General features: G+C 34.3%; 1 protein-coding gene across 1 annotated transcript in view; it reads right to left on the bottom strand.

Annotated features, from left to right (window-relative positions):
- Positions 1-708: 708 nt before the first annotated feature.
- DDX1 (DEAD-box helicase 1) overlaps positions 709-9,910 on the bottom strand; it is a 37,386-nt gene continuing 28,184 nt past the window's right edge. The window contains exons 19-26 of the mRNA XM_017526075.2: positions 8,354-8,500; positions 4,677-4,768; positions 3,319-3,391; positions 3,125-3,197; positions 3,000-3,042; positions 2,145-2,240; positions 1,721-1,841; positions 709-1,044 (exon numbers count right to left, since the gene is read on the bottom strand). Of these exons, the coding sequence (XP_017381564.1) occupies positions 914-1,044; positions 1,721-1,841; positions 2,145-2,240; positions 3,000-3,042; positions 3,125-3,197; positions 3,319-3,391; positions 4,677-4,768; positions 8,354-8,500 (776 nt within the window). The 3' untranslated portion in view covers positions 709-913. The remainder of the gene's footprint in view (positions 1,045-1,720; positions 1,842-2,144; positions 2,241-2,999; positions 3,043-3,124; positions 3,198-3,318; positions 3,392-4,676; positions 4,769-8,353; positions 8,501-9,910) is intronic.

The following is a 9,910-nucleotide window of genomic DNA, read 5'->3' as shown; positions in this document are numbered from 1 at the left end:
CTCAGGAGTTCGAGACCCACCTGGGCAACATGGTAAAACCCTGCCTCTATTTTTATAGAGAAAAATATAGACAAAATACATAAAAATACAAAAATATTAGCCAGGTATGGTGGCACGCGCCTGTAGTCCCAGCTACCTGGGGGGCTGAGGCGAGAGGATTGCTTAAGCCTGGGAGGTTGAGGTTGCAGTGAGCTGTGTACATGCCACTGCACTCCAGCCTGGGTGACAAAGCAAGACCCTGTCTCAAAAAAGGAAAAAAGAAAAAAAAAAACCTCAGTTTAAGTTTGATTTGAAGACTTGGATGGACAGTAGATTAGTTCTACTTGAATGAATATGCATCATCTGGAAAGAAAGGTTCATAAAAAGAAGATACATCTTTACTGTCACCATCACATCAGTCATCAGTCCTTAGACACAGAACCTTTACTGACTCCCTGAAAACTTCCATGCTTCCAGACTAACCAAGAAGTTCTTCTATACTGGGATCATCCAATTTTCCTTCATGTTCCAACTCTCCTCTAGCTTCAAAATACACATAGACAACCTTAACCATCTGAAAATCTACTTTTAGAATATTCCCTAGTGGTTCCACGTAAGTCCTCTGCCAGATTCACAAACCCATAAATTCTATTTCATAAGCCCATAGTGTTCTTAAAAAAGAAATAGAAAAAAAATATATCAATATAACTTTAAAATAAAACACAAACCTTCATGAAAATATAGTCATCAAATTTATTTTCATTGGGATGCCATTTTTTGAAGAATTCCTAAGACTAATGTTTCTTGACATGCAAGAGTTAGCATTAATAGCTTACGTTACTATAAATACTGCTGCTTGGAAGCAGTACAACTGTTTTAGAGTTTTAAGACTACAGGCTTTCATTACTCAAATCTTGTTCAGTAAATGTAAAAATCAGAAGGTTCTGAACAGCTGGTTAGGAAGGTAGCCAAGATGCAGGAACGATGTCTGCGCCTCCTTTTCAAGGGCAGCCAACTCTTGAACAGTAGGTGCCAAAATATCCACATGGCCTTTATAGCTTCCACCTGCATCACACACAAATAACAAAGTAATGTAAATGACATGCTTGAAATAACTTGTCAGCAATACTTTGGCTCAATTATATCACTTTAAACATTGCTTGTAGCAATAAAATGTACTACTGGGCAAGTTGTCTCCAGAACTTTGACTTTTACAAATGTTAAATCAATTATTTCAATATAAATAAATGCTTAGGGCTCACTAACAGCTGTTCCAATACCTCTACCCACCCTTGGCTTGGAAACAACTAGTTAGGCCTGAGTCTTACAATTTTTCAGGAACAAGCTAACAAAAGGGCATCCCAGGCAGAGGAAATAATATGCTGAATTACCACTTGAATTAAGGCAGAGGAAATAATATGCTGAATTACCACTTAAGTCAAAGGCTTCTGATTCCTTGTTCAAAATCATCTATTATACTCTTGTTTTCTAATAATTCCACAAAATGTTCAACTACTTTTATGATATTAACACTTCAAGAGAAATAGTTAAGGTGAAGTCTTTCATTCACATAAAGATAACACAATTGAAAAATGCTACACAGGCAGGTATGGACAAAGTATTAGGAGTGTAATAAGGAGGGAATAGCTCTTAACCTAATAATATGAAATTACTGCCTTCCTGCAGCTCAAAACAGATACATTTATATTTAAAATAGATTTTAAAATAATTCAGAGCTTACCACCAGCAGCCCTCTTTTGACCATAGGTAACTTTCCCATCAAATTCATCCAGGGGTACCTTTATATCTGGCTCAACCTGAGAAATGGTACAGTTCAGGTGTTCTTCTATCTCAGACAGTAACTAAGTAAGTAAGGGAGAGAAAATTTTCAGATAAAAATTTAATTTAGAAAGAGTTGTATTTTAACAGCATTAAATAAAACTGGAAAGGCTAGAATGCTTGGTATAAATGAATTCAGATTTCTGAAGAGAGAAATTCACAACTTACAATTAACAAAGTACAGATAACAGTATAAACAATTATGATCCCTCATAAGTGACAAATAGATAAAAACCAAGATAGAATTTTCGAAGATGAATGCTGTCTATTTCACACATAATGTAATGTTTTAATACATTACGTGTGAGCCTTACTCGAAGTCTTACCTGCATCTCGTTGTACCATATGGTGCAGCCTCCATCTTCCTTGAGTCTTGTATTATAACACCCTTTTCCACGGCTGCTACATACATGGTACCAAACCTAAATTCAAAAAGGAAAGAATATTAACATGCATGGAGATAGATTCATGCTGAATAACTTATACTAAATTTGTTTTTAAATAGTTTCTGTCCTCAAGGCACTAGAAAAATAGATTATAGGTATGTTATATCGTCTAATTACTACTACTATTCAGTAGCTCATTAAGTAAATAGGTCTTCTGAAAAAGTTCTTTTTTGAGAATAATCCAAAAGTTTTCCTAAAATGGGTGTCAGATATCAAAAGTAATTCTCACATAAAAGGATGAAAAAATACTGAAGCATGATACGTCAAGAATTAACATAAAAAATAAAGTTCAAAAGAAAATAAGTTCAAACGTTTCACATAAGAGAATAATAAAGCAAATAACACAAAATGTACAACTAGTAAATTTTGGCGATGAGTATATGGGAGCTCCTTATGAATATGACTTTTCTATAAATTTGTAATTATATAAAAATAAATCTCCCCTCTCCATGAAAAGTCTTCCATGGTACCATGCCAGAATTTTTTTTTTCTTTTTGGTAGAAATGACTACAATAAAGCTAGTAGGAAAAATGATATTTTGCATTTTTCCTTTCTAAATTTCACCCTATTATTTGTTCATTCAATGAATACAGAAAAAAAAGATGCCCTAAAAAGTTCATGTATATTCCATATGCAGCTGAATTAAATTTAAATGGGAAAATCAAACTGCTTTTATTTCCAACAACTAAAATCACAACACACACAATGAATATAATAGAGCACTACAAAGATTACCTTTTCTTTTTCTGTTGCCACCAGGGAAATTGCCAGACCCATCCTGAAAGATGTTAAAAGCCTTCTATTAGACTTTATTCCTAAAGCATAGAAACTTAAAAATGGGGGAAAAATTACAGAAGTACCTTTCAGCTCTTCCTACTCTGCCAATTCGATGTACGTAGTTTTGCTTTTCATCAGGCAGAGTGACATTTATAACTGTAAATAAAAACAATTATGAACAATTATCATTAGTTTCTAATTTTTTTCAAACATACGAGAAGGCTTTACTTTAGGTTCCATAACAATCATACTGCAGGCATAAAAAGCTGCTATTTACCATAAGGAACACCATGGATATCAATTCCTCTAGCAGCTACATCTGTGCAAATCAAGAATCTTACATCTCCTTTCTAAAGAGAACACAGAAGAGAGAAAGGAGTTTGTTAGCACATACACTAACAAATAAAAACAAATGCTATCCCTCCACTAAAGGAGACCTCTAAAAACTCAAATGGAGATACTCATAATTTACTGGACCAAGTCTTGAAGTTTTATGTCACAATCTGCTAAAACATGACATTTAGGGTGATTAAACCAGAAATTGGGTTCATTTTTGCTTTTCTTTTACTACTCAAAGATATTAAACCATTGCTAAAACTTGGCTTAATCTTTAGAAGTATCTTTAGAAACTGAAGAGAAAGATAAAACAGAACAAAATTTATAGATGTAAGCATTATCTTTACTCTTATATTCAAATAAATCCAGAATACTAGATATTTTACCTAGAGGCTACACTTTTTGTAACAGACAAAATTCTAAAGAGGAGGAAGTGAGGGTAGGCCCCTGGTGCTCACCAAGAAATACAAATTAGCTGTTAGATGTAATTTGTGCCTCAAAGCACATAAAAATTAGAGATTTGGGGGAGGGAAGAAGGGTAGACTGACTTATGGTCCAGAAAAATGCCCATGCTAGAGAAAGGTAGCACACAAACTAAAGCAAGACCACGTGATATGTTTTCAGATCCACATCAATCATGCCCAGCACAGAAACAGAATCCAAAGTTCTTGAACCCAATACTTCCCACCCTTTTTCTTAGAAAACGATACCTGTACTATACACTGGGGTCTATTAAATTAATGAGTCTGTTTGCAGGTAGAGAGGTTACTGACCTTTATGGTTCTAAAGGCTCAAAGTTCTAAATGGCTCAAGACCAACCCACCTACACCAAGAGCTATATGACCCATTCATGTTCTGCAAGCACGTAACTGGGAAGGTCCGCCCCAAACAGTATCAAAATATTTTTAATTCTATATAACCATATTCTGATATCTGTCTTAATTAACCTACAAAGTAAGTTCCTTATGGCTCTTGCTGTAGACTATTTTTTAGGGCTTATAGACATGGCTTAATTATCCAATACTTGTCCTAAAAATATATGCCTGAAATAATTTAACAAAAATTTCTCAAATTGAAAATTCTTGTTATAGTAGTGTTGTGTTGATACAGAATGTGTAATTTACCATTTGGGTGTCAACAATGACTAATCCCTGTCATGAGGAACACACATTAGTTAGGGTACAAACATTTTGAAATTTCTAGGACAATAATTGCTTTAACAGTATTAACTGGAAATGCTTAAAACTAGCTACAATGCCCCCTTAAGTATTAAGGAAACAATGAACTATATATCAGTACCTTAAATCTTTCCAAGTTTTGCTTTCTTTCATGAGGCTTTCTGTCACCATGAAGGCAAACACACGAGAACTGGTGTCCTTTTTTATCAGGTCCTAGTGAAAAGCACATTAAGCTTTTAACCTGAGAAAATCTTCTGCATAAGATTGTGTAAAAAAAAGCCAATAAAATTGAGACTACAATAGTGCCACACAATTCCATAAAAATCTATCCCCCAACTTGCTATAAACCTTGGTTAACACAATTTCTGTCACAAATGAAGTACCATTAAGATGAACTCTATGGAGCTTTAAAGTTGTCTTGCTTTTAAGGACATCTTAAGTCACACTTCCCAATCTGCAGGAGGAGTGGATCAAGCAGTATGCTAATGAAAATGCATATGTGTACACCAGGATCCTCACTACTCCGCAAAAAGCTGACTCAAAAAGTAGGCAAAGAGATCATTCTTGGAAGAACCAAAATTAAGCATCATAAAGTTAATGACCTTCCTAAAAGGCCATGCCCATAAGCCTGCTCTCTTCTCAAGATATTTTAAGCAATGTTGTTATCTATTTTCAAGGCCACAGAAGATTCAAAGCGGCAAACTAAAGATGGAGAGGTGCTATTTTAGAGGCAGGTATAGTCATAGCCAATCCCCCAAAAGAAAACTCTTCAAGTACACGCAGTAACAAAAAGAGTAACCACTAGGAGGTAACCAAATAACAATTATGCCACTTAACTATTCTTCAAAGTAAATTAAGTTCAATAAGCATACTTGAGAGTTCAAGGAAACAATACATTTTGAAAGGAATCTATTCAAAACGACTAACACAAAAATTAATTACGCAGAGGTGATATAACAGCCAACCAGAACTTATAGAGGCATACAGCTGAGATGTTATTGCATTCTGAATTCAAGTGGTTTAGGGAAGTATTGTATGCACATTCCAACTCTGCCGTTAGGGTACCTGTGGAGGGGGCAGAGATCCTTTAATCCCTTCTTTTAAACCCCTGTAATCTGGCATATATTGTGTTTGAGTGTTAGTAATGGTGTGGTAAACTTGCTTTCTAGGCAGAGGTAACATCCACATCCTAGGATAAAAGTAACTAAGGGATATTACTACTTGATCAATAGTACTCCTTAATACACATTCAACTCCTCCATTCAAAACATACACAGGAAGAAAATATGTACTACAAAACAGTCACTGTAACAGTCAAGCAAGTCCCTTTGCCAGGAGTTCAAGACAAAACGTGTTACTTAACTGGTCACTATAATAAACAGTATAATGTTTTTTTACATGACTATTAGTTCAAATTTCTAAATTGTTCAAATTTTCTATATCCTTTTGAGTTTTCTATCTCCTTGATGTACATCAGTTATAACCAGATGTGTTAGTCTTTCCCCACTGTAGTAATGGGATTTGTATGTTACCTCGTATATCCGCCAATTTTTACTTTTTATATTTTTTCCAATATTTATGATTTTAAACATGTAGCAACACTGAAATAATTTTAAGACGGAACAGCTGTATACCCACCACCTAGATTCAACAATTAACATTTTACTACACTTGCTTTAACCACATCTCCACCTACACCTGCATGCAACCATCATCTCATCTTTGTATTTTTGTACATCTCAATGTAAATTGCAGACATCATACGCAGTTCAGCATGCATATAATTAACTAGAATTCAATATTTGTTTAGGTTTTTTTGAGGTAAAAGTTGTGTTGAACAAAATCTACAAATCTTAAGTAGATTTGTTGAGGAAGTCCCACTAAGATACAGATCATTATCACCCCCAAAAATACCCTCATATGCTTTCCCAGCCTATCCCCACTGCCACCCTGCTACTGTTCTGATATTTTTTCCACCATAGATTAGTTTTGACTTTTAAAAAATTTCACATGGAATCATACAGTGTATACTCTTGTGTAAGAATTCTTTCATTTGGCATAGTTTCTGGGATTCATCTATGGCTGCTGTGTCTACTCAGCAAGGAAAAGTCTGTTCCTTTTCACCGCTGAGTAGTATTCCACTGTATAAGTATTTCACACTTTATCTATTCTCCTACTGATGGACACTTAGTGGGTTCTCCGTTTTAGAATATTATAAATAAAGCTGCTATGGCCATTCTAGCACCCATCTTTTTGTCAATATGTGTTTTCACTTATCCTGGGTAAATAGGAGTCGAATTGATAGGCAATAAGATAGCATGTTTAACTTCAGAAAAGACTGCAAGACCCTTTACTAAAGTGGTCATACCATTTTATATTCTACCAACTGTATGCAGTTGCTCCATAGGCAAAATTTGGTGTTGTATTTTTAGTTTAGCATGTACAATGGTATTATAGTCATTTTATTTTGCATTTCCATAACAACTGATTGAGAATTTTTCCATGTTGGTTTATGATATGGTTTGGCTGGGTCCCCACCCAAATCTCATCTTGAATTGTAGTTCCCATAATCCCCACATGTAGGTGGGACCTGGTGGGAGATAAGTGAATCATGGGGGTGGTTGATTGAGAATTTTTCCATGTTGGTTTATGATATGGTTTGGCTGGGTCCCCACCCAAATCTCATCTTGAATTGTAGTTCCCATAATCCCCACATGTGGGTGGGACCTGGTGGGAGATAAGTGAATCATGGGGGTGGTTACCCTCATGCTGTTCTCGTGATGGTGAGTGAATTCTCATGAAATTTGATGATTTTATAAGGGGTTTTTCCTGCATTGCTCAGCACTTCCCCTTCCTGCCGCCATGTGAAGAAGGGCATGTTTGCTTCCCCTTCTCCTATGATTGTAAGTTTCCTGAGTCCTCCCCAGACCTGCAGAACTGTGAATCAATTAAACTTCTTTCCTTTACAAACTGCCCAGTCTCAGGCAGTTCTTCATAGCAGCATAAGAACAGACTAATACAGTTTACATACTCAAAGTTATAAGAAGCATAAAATTTGAACCCTTATAATTTTATTGTAGCTTGGATATTTTATTACATAGTGAACATTTCTAGTAATATTTCTCTTAAAGTCTATTGCATCTCTTATTAATATAGCTAGACTGGCTTTCTTTTGGTTAATATTTTAGCTGACACATGTATAATATTTTTTCATTCCTTTCCTTTCCATTTTTCCATGTCTTCAGATTTTGGGTATGTTCCATGTAAATAGCATATTGCTAGACTTCATCCAGGTTAACAATCTATGCCTTATAACAGAAGACTTTGTTCACTGATACAGCATTTACTCATACATTCAGATTTTTCCAACATTGATCTTATTCTATAATTTCTAACCATAATTATTCTCATTTTATTCTCCTTCCTTTCTTGCTCTTGTTTAGGGTTTTCTTTTCTTCATTCTCTTTTTCCACATTTACTGGTTTAAAAGATAAACATTCTATTACTTCAGTGATCACATTTAAAATTTAAAATTAATAAATATCTTTCTTCCAAATGATATAAAGCTCTTAGAATGCTGTGATTCAATTTCACTGTAATGAAAATGTACCTATGTGGAAAATTCTCTCTTGTTTTTCCTAGGGCTTATCATATGGAAAAGTACTGAATAAGCATACTTACAATATGCCATCACTGCTTTAAATTCTGTGCATGTATTGTAGATTGCATCAACATGAGATTAATAATCTATTACAAGAGGAAATAAACACAATTTATTTCAAGTGAGAAAAAAATTACCTCCTCCTTGTTGCATAAAGTATTGCTCCAAGTTATCACAGTCAATTTTGGTTCTACAGAAGACAATTGCTTGATCCATCTTATGTTCCTTGATTGCCCGGACAGCATACTCCCCCTTGAGGATTTTAATAGCTTCAGACCACATCTCTTGAGTACCATAACAACAACAAAAACCAACAGAATTTCAATCTGAATTTGTCATGAATACACCTAATTATAGTCACAGACTGCTTGATTTTCCTAAAAAAAAATCTGTTTTAATAAAAGTATTATATATAGACAAGGACAAGAAGTAATAAGATAGAGTGAAACAGTGAGTTAATCCATTCATTCATTTAATTTGTTTCTGTTAATGTTTTTATGCTACTTTATGTGGTATACAAATACCCATAACCATACCTCTTATGAGGGGACACACACATACACACATACAAATTAAGAGAAATACATACAGCAAAACCATTCTTACCTCTTATGAAGAACAAATCATATTCTGCCTTGCATGAACTTCCCTAAATGCTCAACAAATGCTTTATACAATTATTTTAACTCCTTTTAAATAATTAATGTACTTTCTAAATCAATCTAAATACCAGAAAGTTCATACTTCACTCTACAAAGTAAAAACCTTAACACAAAAATCTAGTAATTTCTTAGTCACCACCTCCAACTCTATTTTTCAGTGTGAAGCTGTATTATAATTGTTACTCCTCAACCACTAAATGTAACACTTTCATTTTGTGGCCCAACATAGAAGGTCTCTCTGATCATCTCTACTTGTAGTCTAAGCTAAGCAAAACTTTTGCATGAAAAATATAAGAAACAAGAAAATGTGGAATTTTATAAAATGTATTCTCAAACAGTGGGATGACAGAGAGTATCTCTGCTCTCCTCCAACTATAAGGATAACTAAATATATATCTTGTTAATTTAGAGCTACACATAAAACTGAGTTCAAAGGAATTCTCTTTAATCAAGATTTCAGATAATTCACCTTTTTGATATAGTTAAAAACCTGCCATTGAATTCAACCATGAAGCAAATACAGTCGGATCCTCACCAATGAATAATCTACCCAAGCCATCTGACATCAGACATACAGCTTAATGGATTAAAGATCCATTCTTCTAGGTTTTCTAAGCACCATCCTTGTATCATGATGTACCTTCCTGTATTTTCAAAACACTAACCTGAAACAAAGTGTCTCAGCTCTGCATAGAAGATTCCTCATTGAGGCAGAATTTAATGTTAGGCTTTTTAAAAATTGATAAATATTTAACGGTACAGATTTTCAGTTTAAGAAGATGAAAAAGCTCTGGAGATGGATAGTGGTAATGATTGTATAACAATATGAATGTACTTAATGCCAATGAACTGTACACTAACAGTTAAAATGCTAGGTTTTATGTTATGTATATGTTACCACACAATAAAAGTCAACAAACAACTATTTCAAAATCATTTCTTCTTTATTATGCAATATCCCTGATAGGAGGAACTTAGATGATATTTCTTCTGGAATTCAGGGTCAATATACAATAGTCTCGCTAGAAAAAT

Source organism: Cebus imitator, unplaced genomic scaffold (genome assembly GCF_001604975.1).
Source record: "Cebus imitator isolate Cc_AM_T3 unplaced genomic scaffold, Cebus_imitator-1.0 Scaffold1, whole genome shotgun sequence".
Lineage (NCBI taxonomy): Eukaryota > Metazoa > Chordata > Mammalia > Primates > Cebidae > Cebus > Cebus imitator.
This window is presented reverse-complemented; position numbering and strand designations above follow the sequence as displayed.